Source organism: Chinchilla lanigera, unplaced genomic scaffold (genome assembly GCF_000276665.1).
Source record: "Chinchilla lanigera isolate Chin_1 unplaced genomic scaffold, ChiLan1.0 scaffold00038, whole genome shotgun sequence".
Classification (NCBI taxonomy): domain Eukaryota; kingdom Metazoa; phylum Chordata; class Mammalia; order Rodentia; family Chinchillidae; genus Chinchilla; species Chinchilla lanigera.
The window spans coordinates 4,869,987-4,893,306 of NW_004955439.1; the positions used below are offsets into that span (position 1 = coordinate 4,869,987).

At 41.1% G+C, this 23,320-nt stretch overlaps 1 protein-coding gene across 2 annotated transcripts in view; it reads right to left on the minus strand.

Moving 5' to 3' along the window:
- Zdhhc14 (zinc finger, DHHC-type containing 14) overlaps positions 1 to 23,104 on the minus strand; it is a 275,437-nt gene extending 252,333 nt beyond the window's left edge. For both annotated transcript variants that reach the window (XM_005390535.2, XM_005390534.2), the window contains exon 1: positions 22,017 to 23,104. In XM_005390535.2, the coding sequence (XP_005390592.1) occupies positions 22,017 to 22,261 (245 nt within the window). In that variant the 5' untranslated portion in view covers positions 22,262 to 23,104. The remainder of the gene's footprint in view (positions 1 to 22,016) is intronic.
- Between the last annotated feature and the right edge of the window lie 216 nt (positions 23,105 to 23,320).

Genomic DNA, 23,320 nt, shown 5'->3' on the forward strand with positions numbered 1-23,320 from the left:
CCTTTATTTTCATTTATCAACTTTATTTTTATCTAACTTTATTTTTTAAAGTGTCTTTTGTTTCTCCTTATTAAGATTTTTATTGGAACATCCAGGAAATATATCTGTATGTACAAAGGAAAACAGTAGTTCAATACAACCATTGAGAAAAGGTATAGTTTCTAAAGATGGGTTTTTATCAGTGGAAACCTCAAGCAAATGAAGAAAGACCCTGAGCCTGTATTGTATTTCAGGTACTTTACTATAGATGAAGTATTTTAGCTTATAATTTTATAGTTTTTATTAGTACATGTTGGTCATACATAATGATTATATTCATCATGGGCAGTTGGTATACGTACATCTTAATTCTTTGTCCATCTCCTTCCCCTGCCTGACCCTTCCTTTCTGCCCTCTCTCCATCTCTTGGTCCTCTTCCCATTTGCAAAAGATTGATCTCCCCATTTTACACTATCTTGAGAGCTGGGACAATTACTGTGTCTTCTCAGGTTAAAAAAGAATGACTTGTTCTGGGCAGCTTACAAAAATTATTTGGAGAACTTTACTTAATGAGAGGAACACTAGGATTTGCTTTCCTCCTGGGGGACTGCTGGGAAGTCTTCTTGTATCCAGTCAGTTCTGGCTTCACAAAGGAACTCTGATCAGCAACAGTGTTCAAGGGCACCATTTACCTTGTAAACATCACAGAGTTATATCTTTATTTTGGAAATTTTCCAGAGGACAGAAATGTCGTGTTTTACTTAAAAACATTTATACTGATACTCTCCTGACAGCCAGAAATAAACCATATTGAGGATGGAGTAACTTCCTGAGGTTTACACAAAGGTGCCTTATAAGTTAGTGATTTAACAGCCACTACTCTGCTGCGGTACCCCGGGCTTAAACAGATAGCCCTTCTGAGGCTGTCTCAGGGAGCCAGACTCCACCCAACTCTGTGAACTGAAGTTTTCTAAAAACATACTCAACCATGAGATATTATCAAAATCCTCATCTGTCAATACAAACCCAGCATGATAATCACAGCCCTACACACACCAGTGCCTGAGAGCCCATCACAGGTTTTCCAATGACTAGATACGTGGATCACTTTGACTTCTTTCTCCTCCCTTGCACCCTTCTGAGCACTCACCCCTATGGATCCCAATCTCTGCCATCTCTCTCCTTCCCGAACAGTAGCTTCCTATTCAGAGCCTCAGGCTTGGCGACAAAGTCATAAACTAACCCATGCTCTAGAATTGGCCTGATAAAAACTTAATAGCATTCCCTCTCCCACTGGGAATTGATTTTCCAAAGAGCATGTTCTCAGAAGGATAAGGTTTAATTTCAACAAAGGATCCTACCTGGAAGGGAAAACAAGGAGGAAAAGATTGGGGTGACCACAGGGGGGATGGGAGCTGGGGAATAATAACCCAGGATTCTCAATGTGTACCTCACCTGGGACTTAATCTTCATGCTAGATCACATCCTCTCCACAACACTGAATTATTGCATGTTCAGACAATATTCCTTTGCTTATAGAGTGCTTTATGCTCTGGGCTAATCTGAGCACTAACTACAGCCTTGCTTATAAAATGACAAGCACTGGTAGGCAGTTATGATAAAGAAGAGTTTACGCTTTAGTAAATCATTGCTCAAAATTCATTCCCTATTCAAATATGCACCAAAGTTACAATTAACAGCACAATACACTTTCCACATCATCATCACCATTATCATTAATATAGACCCTTGGAGAGGCTTTCTGACCAAAACTTTCACAATCCAAGAGAACACTAAAAAACAAAACAGAACAAAAATACCTAGATCTTTGCATCCATATGGAAAAGGTTTGGTCCTGAATCTTTTTTTTTTAACGGTCTTAAGGATTGACCTTAGGGCCCTCGCACATACTAGGCTAGTACTCCATCACTGAGCTACATCCCAGCCTTTATTTTATTTTATTTTATTTGAGATGGTCTTATTAATTCACCAAGCTGACTTGAACCCGCTATTTTCCTGCCTCAGCCACCTGAGTAGCCGGGATTACAGGCCTGTACTACCATGCTCAACCTGCACTGGATCTTGGTAGTGTAAAAAAGTTGTCAGATCAGTTTTGATCATTAGTTTATGTCTTGAAAATAACAATATTCGTGACCTATTTAGAATATACATACACATTATATATGTTTACATATATATATGTTTATATATAGAGAGAGACAATGAACAGGAAAAATTTAATTAAGCAGGGGATATTAAGATGCATTTCTTGGGCTGGGGATATAGCTCAGTGGCATAAGCGCCTGCTGGGCAAGCACAAGGTTGTGAGCTCGATCCCTGGCACCACAAAAAAAAAAAAAAAAAAAAAAAAAAAAAAGATGCATTCCTCTTTGCTACTGAGGTTGAAATCCGCCACTTCTGAAGGCAGATGTGGAAACATCTGCATGGGCTGACCTGGGGAAACTGCTTTTCTTACCCAGTGCTTCTGATTTACTAGCATATCTTTTCTTTTCCCTGAAATGTGTGGAGTGTATGAGGAATGCATTTCCTGACTCTTAACTCCCAAAGAGAAAATACATCAATGGCTTGTTTGAGGAAGAAGTGAATTTTGAAGGAGCAAACTAAAAAGTTGTATAATACTGTTTTCCTGATTTTCCTGTAAGTCTAAAATATCTCAAAAATTCAAGTTAAAAACAAAACAACCTAACTAAAGAAAAGGATCCAACTTCCACTGAGGGTCTATGAACTCTACACCCTGTGCTTTGTGCTCCAAGTATATTCTCTCCTTGAATCACCTGGGAGCTGTCAAAAGCTATTTTTGTGCCCTATGAAATGGGCATTTTCCAGGCAAAAGGGAAACAAGTCACTAATATCCACTAAGGCTCCCACCAGCAGTGAGGAGTCTTAGCAATGCAAAGATTACCTCTTCATAGCCCCACAAATTAGTCTAGGAAGAATACAAACTTTTTTTTAGAAAAGATTTTGGTTCTAAAATCTGAAAAAAAATTCCCAAATCCAGAACACTTCTGTTCCCAAGCAACTTAGAAGAAGAGAAAACTGAATATGCTAGTGGGCAAGAAGTAGAAGGTCACCTGGACAAATGACCTCATTGGTTGGATGTCAGAAAGGGGCTGTTTGGGTGAGGGGAGCTTTACCTTGGTGTTCTTTATTTGAAGGTAAACACTGTAGTAAAAATCACAGCAGTGACACAGGGAAAAAAGCAGCCACTTTGGACAAATGGTATTGTTCACATATAACAGGATCTAGTGGTGTATGACTTAATCCGTTTTTTCATCTGTAAACTGGAACCAATAGCAGGACCTGCTGTTGGGGTGTGAGAGGACTGAGAAAGATGCTTGCACTGAGTGATGCCTGGCATTCACCAGCAGGCCACACTGAGATCGTTCCCAACTTAGGTACCTGCCATGTCCGGCCCCTCTCCAGGTGCATGTGGTGCTGACTGAGCAGGAGGCCAGGCCGCAGGACATCTGCCCCACTCTGCCTCCCTACCTTCCGCCATGGGGAGCAAGCTGTGGTTCTGGAGGCCTGCCACCTTCCTGGCCGCCTCCCACTCTTCCTGCCACCGGTGGCTGAGGGTGCACATGTTATAGTGTCACATTAGCTAATGAGATCATACTTGCTAAACTAAGCTAAGCTAATGAGCACTGCTTAGCTAATCAGCTCTAAAGAAATGAGCTTTCTTTTTTAGTGAGCAGTCCCCAAAGTTAATTGCAGATTGGTTGCCGGTTGTTGGAAAGTGTGAATGTGTTTTCTGGTAGAAACAATGTAACAACTGAAGACAGATTTCTCAGGCCAAAGGCCTTGGCCACCCCCAAGCCCTTTAAAGCCTTAGGGAAGAGCATAAAAGTACAGGGAACAATAGTTCTGGGTCAGGTCCCAGGAACTGTGGGTCCCTATTGCAGGCAAGAAGGAAACTGAATGTCTTCTCCTTTGGTAGGTGTCACAGGGTGGATAAGACTTAAAATAAATAAATAAATAAATAAATGGGAAAAAAAAAAAGAAAAGAATCATCACTATCCCATTTTAATGGAACCAAATGATGACAAATATCATAAAATATACACTTTGGTTCACAACCTAGTAGGTTATTTTCTTTCCTTACAGTTTGTGACACATCAAAATGTTATTTGCTGAAAGGGGCAAAACAAAAAAATTGTGTTTAAAACCCATTTCAGATCCAAGAGTGCCTTGTTAGGAATTTGATTGTAAATAGAATTCTCTGTGCTAAGATCTTTAATGAAAGCAGGTGAAAATCTATGAACTCTAAAAGCCAAATCGACAAACTCAAGTGAAAATTAGAACAATTTTTATTGTACCAAGCAACAAGTCCAGTTCAGAAAATAATAGTACCTACTTTGCCAGCCTGAAAATATTAACAACTGCAATTATGGCTGAAATAGTAGTCTGACCACCACATTCCCCAAGAAATATAAACTTAAAGCAAAACCCTGTCAAAAGAACTTCATGTTTAGGACAATTTTGCTGACAATTAGGAGGACTGGACCATTCTACTCCTTATGGTTCTCTTCATTGCATTAACAAGGGAAAGGGCAATGGGAAAAGCCCAGATCAGCCATCACCAGGTGTGGATCTCATCTGCCTTCACTGTTAGGCAGCTAAGCAACTTTCTGTCTGTCAGTCTAAGCCTGTGGGCCTCAGTTCCCCATCTGTAAAATGGAGACATTTTTACTACTTCTACCCTTTAAGATCAATAGTAAAAGAAAAGGGTTCCTTTATATAAGTAAAATTCTAGGATACAGTTTACCAAGAGATTGACTACAGTCAACACTAAAAAGGATCATTTTGAAAAGCAACTAATTTTCATGTTTTCATGCTTCTAAAAAAAGATTTTAGAAATCCAATAGATATAAAACACAAATGTTTCTATTTATCATTGAACTCTCTGTCCAAACATTGGACTGGTAACAGTTATTTAAATTCTTCATGTAAAAAAGCTTCAACATCTATCACTAACTAATGACTGAAGTCAATGTAAAGGTCACCTGTCAGGGAACCTTGAAATGGAGCTGTCTGGGTTTAAAGGTTGGTTTCAGTTGGCTCCTCTATTAAAGGGCACTGGGGTTTGCAATGGAGGTCTAGAAACACTACTTTAGTGCCTACTGTGTCACACACACTAAGGGTCAGAAACACAAGAGACAAAGACCAACAAGACAAGGCCTGGGTTCAGTGAGCTCACAGGCCAGTGGCTGGCAAAGGTGTGTACCACCACCCCAACACTCAGCGCTATGAGCCAGAATCACAGGAAGAAGATGGGAACTGTGGGATGGTGGCTAGACTACTGCTAGCAGTGTCAGGAAAGCTTCCTAAACCACATACGCTTGACTCAGACCACAAAAGATTGCATTTCACATGCTTGTAGCTGGGGGTGGGCAGAAATTCTAAGCAGAGGACGCAGCAGGGGTAAAAACAAGAGTGTGGGAAAACCTGGCATCCGTGGCAGTGGGAGTGACTTGTGGGACTGGGCAGGTTTAGCAAGCTGTAGGTTGCTGGTTGTGGAATCAAGTTACTGGGTCAAGAAGCACCGCTTAAGTGAAATATCCTAAAATAAAACAAGAGAGTAGAATAAAATAGAGGTCACTGTGAGTGATCAGAGTAAGCGCTGTTTTGTGAACCTTTAACTTCTCTGTGTGTTCTGGAACTTGATGACCCACTGCCCAGTGTGGCCATCCCCTAAAGATCTGAAGCCCCCTGTCCAAGAGCACAGGCTATGGAGGGAGCCATCCAGTCATCCCCATTGCCACGTTCCAGGGTATGGCACATAGTGGCAGAAGCAGCCCTAAAGGTGACAGCAGCATTTCTCACCCTCGGGAGGACCATTTCCAAGGAGGGTCACAGGAAAGGGCTGGAGGGCTGGGGCTTCTGATCGGCCCCAACCCAACAATGCTCCACAGGCAAGACTCTACTGGCCAGGGAAGGCAGACCATAGTGGTATAGGGCAGAAGTAAGGAAGCTTGAAAAATGAGAAAAGTTCAGTGTTGATAAACTCGCTCAGAATTTTGCAACTGGAAAAACTTAATTTGTGTTTTACTGTTAACTTTGGTATAAATTACATGTGGTAGTTGGAAAGGGAGTTGACCACATAAACTTCTCCATGTTCATGGCTTCAAAAGGCTTTAATCCAGCCCTGATGGTGACGATCAAAGTGGTTCTGCATAAAACGCTCCTTGCACTAAATGTCATCATCCCTGTCCCCTCTCATGGTCATTTGGTGGGTACTGGTGAGTCCACCCTGGCTGGATCTACCCACAGGAGAGTTGTGCATGGTATTGAGGCCATCAAGGCCACCTCGACAGCAGATGTCTGAGGAAGGGCTCACAGACAGCATGGAAGACCATGCATGTGAGAAAAGTGTCAGCCCCAGCCCTGGGTGGCAAGCACACAAGAACATTCTCCCAGATCATTCTTCACAAACCTGTTAACTACTTGGGGGTTAATATAAAGGACAATAACAACAACTGCTCTTCTACCTTAGAACAAGACTTTTAGGAGGGACAAGGCCCAAAATTATGAGGAGAGAGGGAAACCTGTCTGAACAAAGGGCACAAACATCAAACTGCATGTGACAGATGAGCCAAATGCCTTTATCTCTTATGCCATGGCCGAGTGCTTCTTCCAACACTCAGGAAATACTAACTTTGGCCCTGACGTCAGATAATAGCACCCCAATTTATGCAGCATTGATGAGTCTGACGTAGGTCATATCTCTAACACATGCTACCTTGTTTTTGGCTTGTGATGACACTTAGTAAATATTTTCTGACTTGAGAGATCAAGAAATATCAACCAAAAAATTTAGGCAGAAAGATGTTAGAAGAAAAAGAACAGGTTCCTGAAGGATAGAAATGAAGTTTCTGTTCAGAGGGATGACATCATCCATTGGTCTAAGTGCCATCAGTCAGGAAAGCAAAGTCTGGTAAACAGAGTCAGTGTAGGTCCCCTGCAGAAAATCACATGGGTTCGCAAATGTCTTCATAATTTTGATCAATGTATTAGAGCAGGCACTCCAAGTAAGACTATTTTTCTTTTGAAGACTGAATTAACCTAATTGGTTATAGATATTGTGGAAGTAAGCAAGCTATTTGGCAAACCTCTGGCCTGTGCTTATTGTACAATACATAGTTAGAGCTTTTTCTCCTTGTTGTACTGACCAATGTAGATACAAAGAGTAACCTACTTGCAGAGGATTCTTTATAACTACAGAATTCATTTCTTTAGCCAAAAATGCAAACAAATAAGAATGGCAATGTTTTCTGTAAAACAAAGAAGAAACACTAATTTAATACAATCTATCGTGTTCTTATAAAACATCATCATGGTCTTCCTGACTCAAAAGAAAGTCCTTCAAGTTTTCTCTACATCAGTAATTATGCCCACTATTCTGTCTTAGGTGGAGAGAAGGCGAAAAGCAATGAAATATTTAAAAGTGTCCTTGGTGGAGACAGGTCTACTAGGCACAGAGCAGGAAGTTGAGTCATGTATCAGATGCAGTTCAGCCTCCATCTTCAGCTCCTCAAAAAAGAAGGCTGGCCTAGCAAGTCCTCAAGTTGGATCAAGAGAAGACAGGACAGCCCTACCCATATCTACAATAGGGGATTCTTACCACACAATTGGGTTGCCACCCCACCCAACATCAGGCTCAGAAACAGTCAGCACATCCCTGTGCCAAAAGGGTCACGGACCCTGTTCTTGAGACTCTATTTTTCAACTTCCAGAACAGCTTGGCCTGGAAATTTCAGGACCCTCCTATTCCTTGCACACAAAGCTTCTTGCCTTGGGGCTGGGACCCAGCTCATTACTGACACATTGCCCTGTTTCCAAACTTTTGAAATATCCATGCAAAATATGCTTACTGCTAATGGAATAAGAAGACAAACTTAGTACGTCTCCTAAATACAGCAGTAAACACCATTTGAATGTGCATGCTGGGACTATCCTGAAGTATAATTTGCATGAGTTGCAATCTTAAAAAGAATCAGGAAAATTTAAATCAAGTTTGTAAGTATGAAGTAATCCTGAGTAAAGAACTTTCCTCCCAGCTTAGAAAGAAAAATAGGCCATATATAGCTGCAACATTTAACTTGACATTGGCTTAAAATGCTCTTGTCTGCTATCAAGAATGTATGCATGAGAAACTCATGGCATTAAAAGACCCCAAAATAAGACCACTCAAGATGATAAACTATTTTTATTCTACAGGTCTGAGGTTTCTTCAAAAGACCAAATCACCGAGGATCATTAGTAGCCAAGTCACTCACCTGTGAGGGAGCGTGGCTCTGCTCCCCCAGGGCCACCAAAGGCTGTCACTGGAAAAGCCTCAATATGTCACTAGTATACTGAGGCAGGTAAACCAGGTTCCTGGCATCCTCAGTAATGAAGAGCTCAGACTCCATAATATATACTAGTGTCAACTACATTCAGTTCCTCCAAAATCAATAGATGGGACTTTAGGGAACGGACACACTCATTTTTCACACTTGATAAGTTGTTAGAAGAGAGTTGGGGCTTGAATATCAGATTTAAACAGGTTTGCATGGATTTATCTTCCCACAAAATAGATATCCAAGTAAGTTCCAGGTAGAAGGGATGTCAGGGGTTTTAAGGTTAGAGTGAAGGAAAAACAGAGTCAGAGAGTGGGAAAAGAAGTGAGGACAGCCATCCAGGATGGGGTACTGACATTCTCAAAGTACATTCCCACCAGGACACAGGTGATAAGCACGACTTCTCCAAAGAAGAAGCAGATCCAGCTACAACTCTGGGTTCATAAGTATGGAGTCAGAGAGGAAGAAAGAAATCCAAGAGAATTTTTAAAAAGGACTGGTAGGGTTGCTGAGAGAAAGCATGTGAGAAGGAGTGAAAAGTGAGAGCATGTCCAGGTCACAGTTCTGGGGACCTCACTGAGAGCACCGGGGATTGGTTCCATGATGTGCCTTCTGGGAGTGACAGAAGAGAAGAAATTCTAGGAAATGTGCTCTAAGCAGGGAAGAGGAGAATGGATGAAAGCCACATTTGAAAAGGCCAGAGTGACCGCCACGACAATGCAAACTTACTTGAGAAAGTAAGAAAGGCAGAAGGGGAATTAACAAAGTAAATGACAGTCAAGGAGAGAGCAGATATAACACAAGAGAAAAAGAAGTAATTGAACATCCTAGAAGCTAAAAGAAGAAAAAGTTTCAAAAAAAAGAGAGAAAATAGTCACAGTGTCTTCTGAGAGAAAGGAAAAAATGAAAACTGAGAAAAAGACATTGTATTTTGCCAAGGAAGCAGTCAGAAACACAGCTTTTGGGGAACTCTTGTACTTCTATAATCAGTACAAGGAGAGGCAATCATTTCTCAGAAAATAGAAATAATGCTTCAAATAGACCCCAGTATTTGCTGTTAAAATAGGCCACTGCCCTGAACTCATGAGAAGCAGCTGGAAACCACCAAAAGATAACAGACTTATGGAGCTTAACTTCTTCCCCCAAGGAGAGAGACCATAGTTATCCTGCTGATAAGACTATCTCAAGGCAAATGGCATCAAGCCAGAGAGCCCTTGGCTACACCCTCCTCAATCAGCTGCCCCACCTGCTGGCCTTGTCACATACTGGATGTCAACAGCAATACCAGTTCCCATGGACTTTCAAGTGAACAGTTTTTAAACTCTGTGAAGATGTATGGAAATGGCCTTATTCCTGTTTTTAGTCAGAGTGTTAAGATGTGCTTAAGCTGTTCTAAAATTTAAAGCGTCCCTTAAGTCAAAAGCAAACTTACCCCATAAATCTCTAGAGAGGGACAGGAAAGTCTATTTTAATGGTATGAAGGGCCCAAGAGATGGAGCAAAATAATAAGTTAAAGATAATAGAGGTGTAAGTTAAAGTTAAAGATAATAGAGGTGTAAGTTAAAGATAAAGAGAATTTCTCCAGACTGAAGGAGCAGATGTGGGAAAAGGAAAACAAACACACCTGCAGGCAGGACTGTCATACTCTCTGTCCTGGGTCCCATCAGGACAGAGGAAGTGATTTTCTCTCTAATGGGGACAGGCAGGACTGGGAGTTCACAAGAACTCAAGAGTTCAATCAGAAACCTCTTCTGTTAGGCTCCAACTACAGCCAGCAACATGAGAAGACTCACTATGTAAGGGGCTGCATATAAGTAAGGCACAAGTTCAGAGCAGACCGCAAAACACGAAGTATCACGAGTGAGAGGAAAGCTTTAAAGCCTTTTTTAAACCAAAGAAAAACTAACATTACTGTAGAAGATGAAGAGTTATGATAAAGTACCTTGTTCAACATAGGGATATATATTTCTGTAAACCTCACTCTTAATTATATATAACTTCAATCAACAATCAGTTGATTGTTGGGATTAAGCAACTTGAAACCTATTTTCTCATCACATAAAAGCCACTGAGTTGCATACTAAGTTCTCTCCCAGGGATCTGGAGCTAAGCATTTGGGTCTGGATGTCACAGTCATTGGTAGGTCACATTTAAGAAATTCAGAATCTGTGAAGTGACTGCCTTGTATATTCTGCCCTATAAAGTATCAGAAAATGCCAAAAATCAGTAAGGAGCCCAAGAAAGACAGATTAAATAAATATGAAGGATGAACTTAGTACATTTACACAAATCACATACAAGGGATGATCACAAAATGTGATATGTGTTTAAGTGAAAAATTCTTACAGTAAAAGACACATTGCTATTAAGTCCCCTCAAAATTCTTCCCCTGATTTCAAACATGTTTATTCCATCCTTCTTGCCATTTTCTGAAGCAGTTCTGGAGGTCCTGTTAAGTGAATGTCTTTATGACATATGATCAGAAATACAGTAAATGGTGTTCTCGGCTGCCATCCAATGAAAGGACAATCTAGTAAAAACATTATGTTTGTTTTCATTCACCTTACTCACTAGATCTGGCACTGTGTGACTTCCAGCTCTTCCCAAAAGTCAAAATGACCTTGAAAGGTAAATGTTTTGAATTAGTTCAGGACATCAAAATTGCCACAACAGTGCAACTGAAGACACTCATGAAAAAGGACTTCCAGAACTGCTTCAGAGAGTGGCAAGAGCAGTGGAATAAGTGTGTCTAAAGTATGGGGAATTAATGGTAATGTGTTTTTTACTGTAGTAAAATATTTAATTTGAATGTTCACTGTATTTTTGGATCACAACTCATTGCAGTTAAATGAATTATATATGTGCAATAAGATATAAATGAATCTGAGAAATACAACATTAAGTTTTTAAAAATCACAAGAGAGAGCAATCACTCCCAAACTAACAATGAGAACAAGCCAGATTAGCTACGAAAGTACAGTTTTTAAAATTTATCAGGGAGTTGAGAACACAAAAGGGCCTAAATGTGGCAGGCCCTCCCCAAGAGAAAAAAAGGCTAACAGCTGCTTCTGTCCCTAGAAAAGCTGCAGGAAGAACAGAAATTTACCACAAACAGGAGTGAAGAGAAATCAGCTAAATGTATAACCAACATCAATGGCTACGTTTGGACTTCCATGTGGATTAGAACTCCAGGGAGCCCTGGCCACAAACTAAGTCTGTACCACCAGGCAGCTCCTTCCCACTGATCTTCACCATACACACAGAAGGAGTAACCCCAAAGGCTGGGGGAGAACAGGAGAGTTGGGAGACAACTTCTTCCAGCCCTATTGTACCTACCTGAGGCTAAGGCATGAAAGGGTCAGAGGATTAAGCCTAAGACTTTTTTTTTTTGTACCCGAAATCGAACTCATGACCTCATGCTTGCCAGGTAGGCACTGTGCCCCTGAGCTACATTCCTGGCCCCGGGTCAGAGGAATTAAAACAGAGAATGAATGTCACTTTCAGGTGCTCCAGACCTTCCTCCACCCCCAACCACTGCAATAGCCACCCCTTCCCCTCCAAAAAATCTGAGGTATGGCAGAGAGCAGAGATGTCCTAAGGTTTAGAAAACTGGAGCCAAAAAAGCTATCAGTCAGACTGAAAACTAGAGAGCTATCTTCCACAGTTCAGAAAACTAGTGCTGAGTGAGAAAGCACAAACAAATCTTCAGTTTAGCTAGGGATCAAATCCCAACCCATGCTGCAGGGAAAATCCTGATTCTTCCCTCAAAATACTGAAAGTTAGTGATGAAGTAAATCTAACAAAAGCTCCCCAAAGCACACACCCACTTCAATCATAGGATGAGTAGCTCTAATCCAAAAATCCAATATTCAAAAGTCTCCAAACTCCAAAGCTTTTTGCATGCTATGACACCTACTTGGTCAGAGATGGGTTGCAGTCAAAATACAGGCACTCTAAAATTATTGTACAAAATTACCTTCAGGCTATGAGACTAAGGTGTACATATCAGCTAATCTTGACTGTCAACCTGATTAGATTAAGACACTCTAGGTGAATGAATTGTGAGAACACTAACCTCATCAATGAGTTTATTGATGAGCTCAGTGGGCTATCAGAAGGTGATATCTAGTTTGAGGAAGTAGGTCATGGGACATGACCTTGGGGCCTGTATCTGGTCTCTACCCTCTTCTCCTCTGGCTCCTCCCTTGCACTCTGCTTCTCATGTGCTATGACATGAGTACCTGCCTTCATCATGCCCTTCTACACTGTCATCTGACTTGGGACCGGCTTACCATGGACTAAACCTTCTACAACTGTGAGCTGAAATAAATATCTTCTTCTTTAAATTGAATATGCCTACTTTTTTGTTCCAAGAATGGAAAGCTGACTAATACAGCATATATAAACATAAAGAAATTTTGTGGTTAAATTCATCCCCAATACATCTCATTATGAACAGTACTGTGTAAAAATTCCAAAATTTGAAAATAAGAAATCCAAAACACTTCTGGTCCCAAGTATATTAGCTAAGAGATATTCAATTGATACAAATTAGATTGACTTAGCCTACACATTAGTGACCTGAAAAAAATTTACATTACTGAAATTGGGGGAGGTAGTGCTGGGGATTGAACCAGGGTCTTCACTATAAATTATGTCCCCAGCCATTTAAAAAAAAATGATTTTGAGACAAGGCTTCTCTAAGTTGCTATGTTATCCAGGGAGAACTGAAACTCATAAGCTTTCTGCCTCAGCCTTCCAGACTACTATTACAGGTTTGCATGACCAAACTTGGGTTAAATTACTATAATTTCTATAATTCTTTTACATAAGATGTTTGACATGCAATCAAACATTATAAGATATGCAAAGAAGATAGATAATATAACCCTCAGTCAAGAGAATAAATAATCCAAAGAAGTGGACTCAGAAATGATACAGATATTAGAATGACTATGCAGGAACTTTAAAATAACCACAAAAAATTTTTAAACATTCTAGTGAAAAATATGGACATGAACAAATGAAGAGTTTCAGCAGAAGATTGAAAACTATTAAAAGTTTAAATTTTTGAAATGTAGAAATCCTCAAAGTAAAAAAATTAAAATATCAAAGATTATTGGATCTACAAACTTAAATACAGACTGACAGGAACTACCAAATGTAAAACACAGAGGAAAAACAAAAGTAGGAAGAATATATCTAAGACACACATGAATATATAAAATTGTATCATGTGTAAGTAATTAGAGTTCCAAGAAAGGAAAGAGAAGGAAATAAAAGAAATATGTAAAGAAATAATAGATGAAAAATTTCCAAAGCTCATAAACAATATCAACGCACAGATGTAAGAATCTCAGCAAACACCAACCAGGGTAAATATATAAAGAAAGCTATACATAGACATGCCAAACTTCAACTGCTGAAAATCAGCTGGAGAAATATTACATATTTTATATGTAGGGCATTTATGATGAAAAATACATACAGCCAACTTCTCATCAGGAAAAAGAATAAATAAATAAAAGAAGCCAGAAGACAGTGGGCTAGCATCATCCAAAGCCTGATGTTTTTAAAAAACTGGTAGCATAGAAGACTGTATCCCAAGGAAAATATCCTTTAAGGTTAAGGCAAAATTAACATTCTCAGAAAATTTTTTTTAAAAAAACAGAATTCATTACCAGTAGACCTTATATTACAAGAAATGTGAAAAGGTAATTCAAGCCCAAGGGAAATTATATAGATGAGACAAATAAGTACCCAAAATTTTAAATATGTGAGATAAATTCCATCTAAAATTTTGTATATTTCATACACATGTATATGTGTTTTATATTTCCTATTGTATATTTTGTTTCAAAGTATTTTTATCTTATGTATTTTTACATCTTTTTTACACTTCTTTTAAATACTATTGACAGTCTAAAGATAATAGTCCAGGTTTATAGCACAGACAGATATAATGCATGGAAAAATAAGAGTACAAAGGGTGGGAAGAGAAAGAGAATTGTAAGTTTAAGTTTCCTTCATTATTTCTAAAGTCCAACACTGTTTTCGGGAGGTAGATTATAATAAGTTAAAGTTACATATTATGATCTCTTAAACAACTACCCTACTCAAAAAGCACAAGGAAACATAAAATAAAAAAATTTAAAGATAAAATAGAATCCTGAAATTATGTACTGCAGCTAAAAGAAAGCAATGGGAAAAAACTATTAGCTAAAAGTTAAGATAATAAAATTGAACCCAACTATATTAAGACAAGTGGGAAATTTTGAATACGGACTAGTTCTTGATGTCACTTGCTGAAACTGATACTATTGCTTTGTGTAGATGAGGGAATATCCTGTATGTAAAGCGTTTCATGCTGAAGTATCTAGACATGAAAGGGCATGATGTCTGCTACTTACATATCAATGGATCAAGAAAGAACAGAGTGGAGCAAGACTGAGGGAAGGAGCAATAATTACAGAAGTATGTCAACAAGTGATGGATCTGTCTAAACAGCATACAAGAGTTCAGTGAATTTCTCTTGCAAGTCTCCTAGAAGATTTAAATTTTCTCAATCTAAAAATTGGTCCCATCTGCAGAATTAAATGTATCAAGGTGATGCTATCTTATATTAAATACATACTAAATCAATGTTATTTAAGAAAAAGCTACATTATAGCATGATGATAAATTTATAAAGAAAAATAAACCAAACTAAACCTATTATGTGGGAATGCACACATGAAAAAACCTTTAAGAAAAAAAAAGCCTGGTCCTAATAATGACCAACCTCAGGTTATAACAGCCTCGGGGAGGGAGGGGAGTTGGGGATGGCCTCAAGCAGCCAGGGTATGAATAGATTCAAACACACTAGCAAATTATATTCCAAAGAAGCTAAAAGAAAGGATTTGAAATGTTTTCACCAGAAGGAAATGATAAATATTTGTGGAGATTGATATGCTTACTCTGATTTGAACATTTCAAAATGTATACAAGAATCAAAACATCATATGGTACCACATAAATATGTATAACTCATATGTATCTACTTAACAAATTTAAAATTTAAAAAACACTGACATTGATGTGGTTCCTGGACTGGGTGATAGTTTCGTGGGTGCACTTTATAGTATTTTATTTTAAAACTGCACATTTGGTGTATAATCTCTATAAATTAATATTTTTAAAGATGAATATTATAAAAATATTATAATCTTATAAGATTATCCATTATAACTTTTTTATAAGTTATAAAATAGAAAGTTGGAATAGAAACGAAGCTTCATATTTAAAGAGGAGCCAAACAAAAGCATTAAGATCGTCCCTGAACCTTACCTGAACCAGCATTTTTTTAGATCCCAGTTCCTGGATGTTACTAATTGTAAGCATCTAGTGAGCACCACTGTTTCTGTTTTCATAACCTCCGCTACAAAAAAAAAGAAGCACTTCCTTGAAATCCTTAATTTAAATTCTCTTGCTAAGACATAATAACTCTGTCATGAATAAATTATGTGCAACATTGTACTGCAAAGGAAAAAAATTTCCAGGATATGCAGATATGGCCCATTAAATAATTAAATATCACTACTCTATTTTAGGAATTTGAAGGTGTCCTTTTTGTGTAATACAAAATTACTTCTCACTAGCCTACAGAGAACACAGAAATCATGAGTACTCAGTAGTATCCCTGAGAGCTTTATTTGATAAACTTCAGTGTCCAAAGTCAAGAACCTGTAAAAGGAGAAATGAGTCTAGGTGCTGGTGTTGCTCAAAATATCCATATGTATCACTGAGTACTTTATTTGCCTAAAACATCTAGGTCAAAAATAAACAGTAGAAAGAAGTCTCAATTAGCCAAGCAAACATCACCACACCATCACTAGTTCCCTAAATAACTTAGAAAATATTTCTCCTCTGTTTCAGTTAACACATTTAAAAAGGGACAATGCTTGATTCTGAATTCAGAATTATATCAAGTAAAGTTTTAAGATTTTACATTAAGTATTCTACAAAATAGCATTAATTATGTTTTATTAATGTCTACAACTTTATAAAATGCAACAGCTGCAGCAGGAAGAGGTTATTTTTCAAGGTCTCTCAATATCACAATTACTTCCAAAGACAACAAATATTTACTGGGAGTCCATTGTGTATTAGGTACTGTTCCTAGGACTGGAGACAAGGCAGAAAACAAAACAAAAAGGAGCTCTACCCTCATGCAACTTATATGTGTTGATTATGTATGCCAGTGAATGGGCTAGGGTGTCCATGTGAAGAGGTCACTCATGAGGTTTGAAATTACCTACAATTCTTATGGAATCACAGCAGATTATGAAAGTTCTTTACTCCATGTCCTGTGTTAAACAAGAATGTTCCATGGTACACCCTGCGGGTAATCTACCAACATCTGTATCAGTCCATGGGGTTCTAGAATGCAGAGCATGGCCAGCTTTGGCCAAAAAAAGATGGGACACTTTGTAGATATGGAACTTAATACAGTTCTGAACAAGAAGGTCAAGAAAAGATCAGATCCTTAAGTGTAATAAAAGCAGCACCTTCTCTTAGACAATAAAACTTATCCTATTGATGATGGAGAGGTTAAAATTGGAAATGACACATTTATAGGATTTACAGGTATAGTTTGGATATTGATGTTTCCCCAAAGGTCTATGGGTTGGGGTAGTTTTAGTGGGATGTGGTGGGACTTTTAGGAAGTGGGGATTTGTGAGGAGTCCTTAAGTAAGTCCTTAAGTGTGCCCTCAAAGGGGAATGTGGGGCCCTGCCCTCTCCTCTTCCTTTTTACCCCTGGCCATCATATGAGCAATGTTGCTCTGCCACGTGCTCCCTGGCCATCATATGAGCAATGTTGCTCTGCCATGTGCTCCCCACCATTGCCCTTTGGCACCCCTATCAGAGGCCTAAAAGCAATGAGCCCACCAGATTGCGGACTGGAACCTCTGAAATCATGAGCCAAGTATGCCTTTTCTCTTTATACGTTAATTATTCCCAGTATTTCATTACAGCAATGGAAAACTGACTAACACAGATGAGGTTCTCCCATGTTACAAGGGAGAACCTTCTCCCAGATAATACAGGTCATCCTATCTATGATGGAGACAGTATTACAGAACATGACACTTTTATTTACCAGGGATAGCCACATTTCCATCTATCTGCAAGATAAACATGACCCCAGTTCTATTTATTGCCAAGTATTCATCATTCATGCCGCGGGGATTAACCAAATTGAAGGAAAAAAGAAAGAGAGGGAGAGAAGTAAAGACTAAAAGAAAAGAGGGAAAGAAGAAAACAAAGCTTCTTTAAAGAAATTATCAATGGATTTTAGTGATAAGAAATTTGAGGATATTGCTAAATTCTCATATATCTGAGACCCAGTAAACTGTCAGAAGTAACAGAACAAGAGTTGGAAGACCAAAGCAGGCCTCGTCTCAAGGGAAGCTCCTGAAAACACAAGCCTCACCTGGCTTTGCAGTTCCTGTCCTTCCTACTGTCCCTGTGAGGAGGCTAAGAAATTTCAGTATTTCAGAATCACAGATTTCTTATTTTCAAATTTTTAACTATGAGCAAAAGTAGGCTATATGTGTGTGCATATGCATCAGACAGAAATTCATAATGTTCACTGATCTTTTCAGATTCAGATTGTGAGGATGTGACAACACGGTAGTCTTTGATGAGACTCTTAATAAGGACAAGAAGCAGTGAGATGCCTCTACAGTCTGCAATCAGCTCTCTCCCTTCCCTCTTAAACACAGCCATGAGATGCTGTCACTTTTCATCAGTGCTCCATATGCTCAATAAAGGCAGCCAAAAGATAAGCACTCCTGACCTGCATGAAAAAGAGAAGAGTGCTACATCTGGTTGCTTCTGGCAGCTTTCTTTAGTGTTTTCCAGTTCTGGCACGGTGGATCCAAAAATGGAGCTGAAATCCGGGGTTTGGATTGGGGCAGCTCCCCAGGCTCCCTGTGGGACTCCTACTCTGCAGGGACAAGATTAAGGCTGCTGCCAAACACAGGCTCCTACGACTCATACAGAAGTCCATATTTTGGCAAGAAATTGCATAGTTCTCAATTTTTCAGCCCTTATGGGCTATCGATCACTGTCACACTTGCTTACTAACCCATATGCTCCCTTCCTTTAAAAGGCTCTCAAAAAAGGGTGACAAGAGTCCTTGGGAGGCTAGTTCTGGACATACTCTAATAACATGTGTCATTTATTGAACACGTGCTCTCTACTGAACACTTACTACTTATATATTTATCATTTAATCTTTACACCATTTTAAAGCAGATATCCATCACATTTTATAGATTAGAAAAGTCAGGGTTTTTTTTTTTGTTGTTTTTTTTTTTTTTGGTCTTTTTGAAACAGAGTCTCACTATGCAGTTCAGGGGGACCTTAAGCTCACTTTGTAGTGCAGGCTGACCTCGAACTCACAACGATGCTCCTGCCTCAACCTCCTGAGTGCTGGGATTACAGGTGTGGACCATCATGCCTGGCCTACTCAGGTTTAAAAGGGAGAGATCATTTTCCTAAGGTCAGACTGCTGGTAAGAGTCTTGGGATCTGTCCTTCCCAAAGTCCTGCTTTTAACATACTCTACACTGGGAGGAGGAGCAGCACCACTGGTCCACAGGAGCACTTGTCTACAGAAGCATTAGTTTGCAGTCAGAAGCCTCCAGGCTAGTGGTGTGATGTTAAGTGTTCATGGAACCTCTCCAAGCCTCTCACTTCATCTTCCATGTGGAAATAATAATTTCCACCCTGCCTTTTTCCAGGAGTTGAAGAAAGCATCAACACCTGTTGTTAAGTGACAACAAGTTCATTTCTCTTGAATAAACTTCCTTCTCCATTTTTTCAGTGTGAGAAATGAAATGCAGGGTAAGAGAAGAGGTGCAGATAAAGGAGGTCTAAAACTACTATTAAGAATCATATTGCTTGTCATATTTTTAATTATCTTTGTATAACTGGGGAAACATGGATTCTAACGTTTGATGAATTTTATTAACATTAAAAACTATTAGGACATGAAATTAAGTGATGGAAATAGGGGACCATATAGTATGTACTCAGTAAATAACTAAACAGAAGCCAGAAGAAAGGTAGGCAGGAAGTAGACAATACAGGAATTTCCTCTGGCTCTTGTTTAATAATTAGCCAGTTGGTATTTCATTTTCTATGCATGTGGCCAATTGGTTCTTTGAGTGTCTAGCAAACTAATTTGTCCAAAGTTACTTAATTTCATTCTCAGTGAATAAAGAACTGCAAAACAGTAACAATATTTGTAACAAAGCAATAAAATGGACTGACAAATAGTCTTAGCAAACCATAATATTTTGTAGTTTGAATAGGTCTATAATTTTTCTCAACTGAAGTGTCATACTAGGGTGGGCTCCCTATTTCCTGGAAACTCCAAATTGCCTGGCTGAAATGACCCTGTGGAGAGCAAACACACACATGCATGCATGGACTCCCACAGAGCTGTTAGAAAAACGATGATGCAAATAGTAGCTAATAAGCTCCCCGTGAGCACATTTATTCCTACAGCCATCAGTTAACACAGCACTGACGTAGAGAGGATTCAAAACAACCTGCCAGTGAGGACTTTGGGGAACTCTTTAAAAAATCACACAGAGATCAAGAAATGAAAAGGAATATATGATGGTTTGATTAGAAGCTTTGTTTGAACAAAGAAAATAAAAGACAGTAAGTAACAGCGGGGTGTGCCCCTAACCACATAGTAAGGATGTGTGTATATATATAAAATGAAATATTCATCAACCCACATGAAACATGCTTTGGCTGAAGCTCGGCAGTATGACCACAAATCAGCCAACTGTCTCCACTCAGAAGCACTAAAAAGAGCAAAAATTCCCACATGAATCAGTTCAAAACTTTTTTTAACATTAAGGACATAGTGAATACTTGTCCATTAGAAAGCCACCTGTAACTAAACCTACTGCTAGACAGACAGTCTTTCTGTTAAACACACAGTCTCATCGTTCCAGTATCTGTGTTTATTCTGTTGTAAAATACAAATATCAGGAACCTCAGTGCCTCATCCTCCAATTTCCACTGGTCTGTAGGGACAAGAGGCTGGATATGGACAGGGACCACAGAAGCAGCAGCACATGTAGAACAAGCCTCCTTGCCCCTCTGCACGGCTGCTCACACCCTTCCACTCCAGCCCACAGGTCTCCCAACAGACTCCACCGATTAATCTCACGTGCATGAAATGTGCATGAAAGTTAACCTAGGAGACATCTGGAAAATCCACACACAGTCAGAAATGGGGGAGAGGGCTTTGAGAAAACCTGGGGGAGGGAGGTAACTTATATCTGAGATTTCCTTTCTCCCCTGTTCTAACTCAATCCTGTTAAAAGTGTTCATCATAGCAGTGTTCAGATACAAAATGTTTGCCCAAAAGAATCAGAGGACTTTGGGTGAAAAGTATCACACTGCCAAAGAATCATTTATTTTCAATTGAGACAGCATCTCTAAGAGAAGCCAGGCACAGCATCACAGCCCACTAATATTTATCGCATTAGTTTATTTACAAACATAAACAAACATAAAAGGTTTTAATTAGCCCTACCAAGCAGAAGCAGGTGGAGATTGAAGGTATGTCATGCCGCAAAATAACCACAATATAGGCATCTCAAGAAGAGCTCTCTCTATTTTTTTTAAGTCTGGAAGAAAAAAACTACCACAACTTTCTTTGAGCACAGGATATGAGGAGTTATATAAGAAGCCATTCCAAATGTTGGCCTCAATCAGAGCAATTGAAATTGACTTGGAATATGGTTTAACTGTTTTACCCAGTGGCTACTAATAAATAAGACATTTCATTAGCTGGCAGGAAGGTAGTTGCTGTTAGCCAATTTGATCCTTCTAAAAGACTCGCATGTACTTTTTTTTCCAGATAAAATCCCTGAAGACCCAAAGTATTGTTTCTGGAATCAGAAATTGCCCCATACTGTCAGACTTTTCTAGGCCGAAGAGTCTCCATGTATCTGTTCTAGTACTGTTTATTTTTAACCTCTTTTTCCAAAACATCAATGACAGTGAAGCGTTTAGAAATCACGTGGTAAATCAGAAATCGTTAAGAGAGAAGTAAGGAGAATGAAAAATGAAATTATCCACGCAGCAGGGCACACTAGGTAGCCTACACTTTTAAATCTAAAATAGCCAAGTTTCCTCATTATTCTGAGAAGTTATGTAGAAGATTTAGCCAACTGCACTTAGGATGCCCTACATCTTATCAGCAAGAAAAAGCCCCTCAATTCTGTTTATCCCTCATTTAGAAACCTACTGCAACCCTCCCTTCCCACAGAAGGGCTGGGCGGTGTGTATGTTCCCAAATTCCACGGAGACAGCACCTGGGCTCAAGTCAGCAGCGGCCCCACCTGCCAGGTCCCACCCAACGCTCAGCAGCAGCAAGGCCAAACACACCTTACAAATGTCCCATTTCCCTCTCCTGTCCTCCCAGGACCCAGTCTTAGCAGGGCGTTATACCTCAGGAGGAAAAATCAAACACCCTTAAAAAGAGGGCGAGCGGGCTCGCATTATATAACAATGTACAGCAGATAAGGCTTCGAGAAAACGAAAGCAGCCAGACGAGGGGTAGGGGAAGCTAGGGGAGCTTCGGGGAGCTGTCGCCACCACTTACTCGAAGGCAAAGAAGAGTCCGCTAGTGACCAGGATGAGGATGAGCGTCAGGTAGAAGACGCCCGTTTGCCGGGCCATCATGATCCTCCCGTTGCAAAAGAACTTGTTTCTTCCTGGGAACACCTCCCATTTCCTCCGGGCCGCAATTTTCTTCTTCTTGTGGGGCGACTCCATGGGGGAGGAGCTGTGGGTGCTGATCTGACTGTACTCGCAGTCTTTCATGGGTCCGCCGCCGCCGGGAGGCATCCACGAGGGCAGCCTGCTGGGGGCGCACACCCCCAGAAGCCCCCCGGCCGCGCGGGCTCCGCCGAGCCACGACCGCCCCCCGAGCCGCGGCGCCGCGGCCCCTACAAGGGCTCTCGGCTCGGCGACAACTTTCCCCAGGACACCCAGGTTAATCTCTTGGGGAACCCAAGTGTCATAGCAGAATCCGCTTTCGAGAAGGACGGTGCTCGCTCGCACCCCGCGGCAGCGGTCCTCCGTCGCTTCCAGACGGCGTCCCGGGGCTCCGGGGCCCCGCGGGGCGCGGGGGACAGCCCGGCCGACCCCCGGGTGACCGTGCGCCCAGCCCAGCCGCCCCCGAGCCCCCGGCCGCGCCTCCGCTCCGGCCTGCAGATCCTTGAGCGCTGCGCCCCGAGGGGACACGAGGCGGCGGCCCCCGCGCCGGCTTCCTCAGCAGCCACTTCTGCGCGTCGGCCAGGTTGATTCTCCTCCTTCCTCCTGGTGGCGGATCCTCCCCGGAGAGCGAGCCGCAAACTGGGCGGCAGCTCGCGGCACCGGCAACCCCTCCCAGGGGTGGGGACAGCCACGCACGTTATTCTGTCAGGAACGGCTGGGCGAGAGCCCGGCAGCTGCTCTCGCCGCGACCCCGCGTCGCCGCGCCTGGCAGCGGAGCCGAGTCCCCGGCCCCCGCGCGGGACGCCGGGCCGAGGGTGGCGGCGGCGGCCAGCGGGCTACGCGGTAGGGGTCTCCTTCGCTTCCTCCTGCCCGAAGGAGCCAGTCCCGGCGCGACGAGGGGCGCCCGAGGGCCGCGGGGACACGGCCACAGACACTAGTTTGCAAGGCTCAGCACCGGCGCGCGCGGCGCTCGGAGCGGTTCCGCCTCCTCGCAGCCGGGTGGGCGGTGGCACCCGCGCCTCCACAACCCGGCTCCTCCTCCTCCTGCTCCTCCCCCCAGCCCGCTGAGCCTTGACACGCGCTCCGCGGGGTCCCCGCCCCAATTCCCTCCGGGCGGGAGCTGGTACTCGGCTCCGGAAAAGGCGCTGCGCTCCAGGTGCCATCGCCCTGGGAGTGACTGGGTCCTTC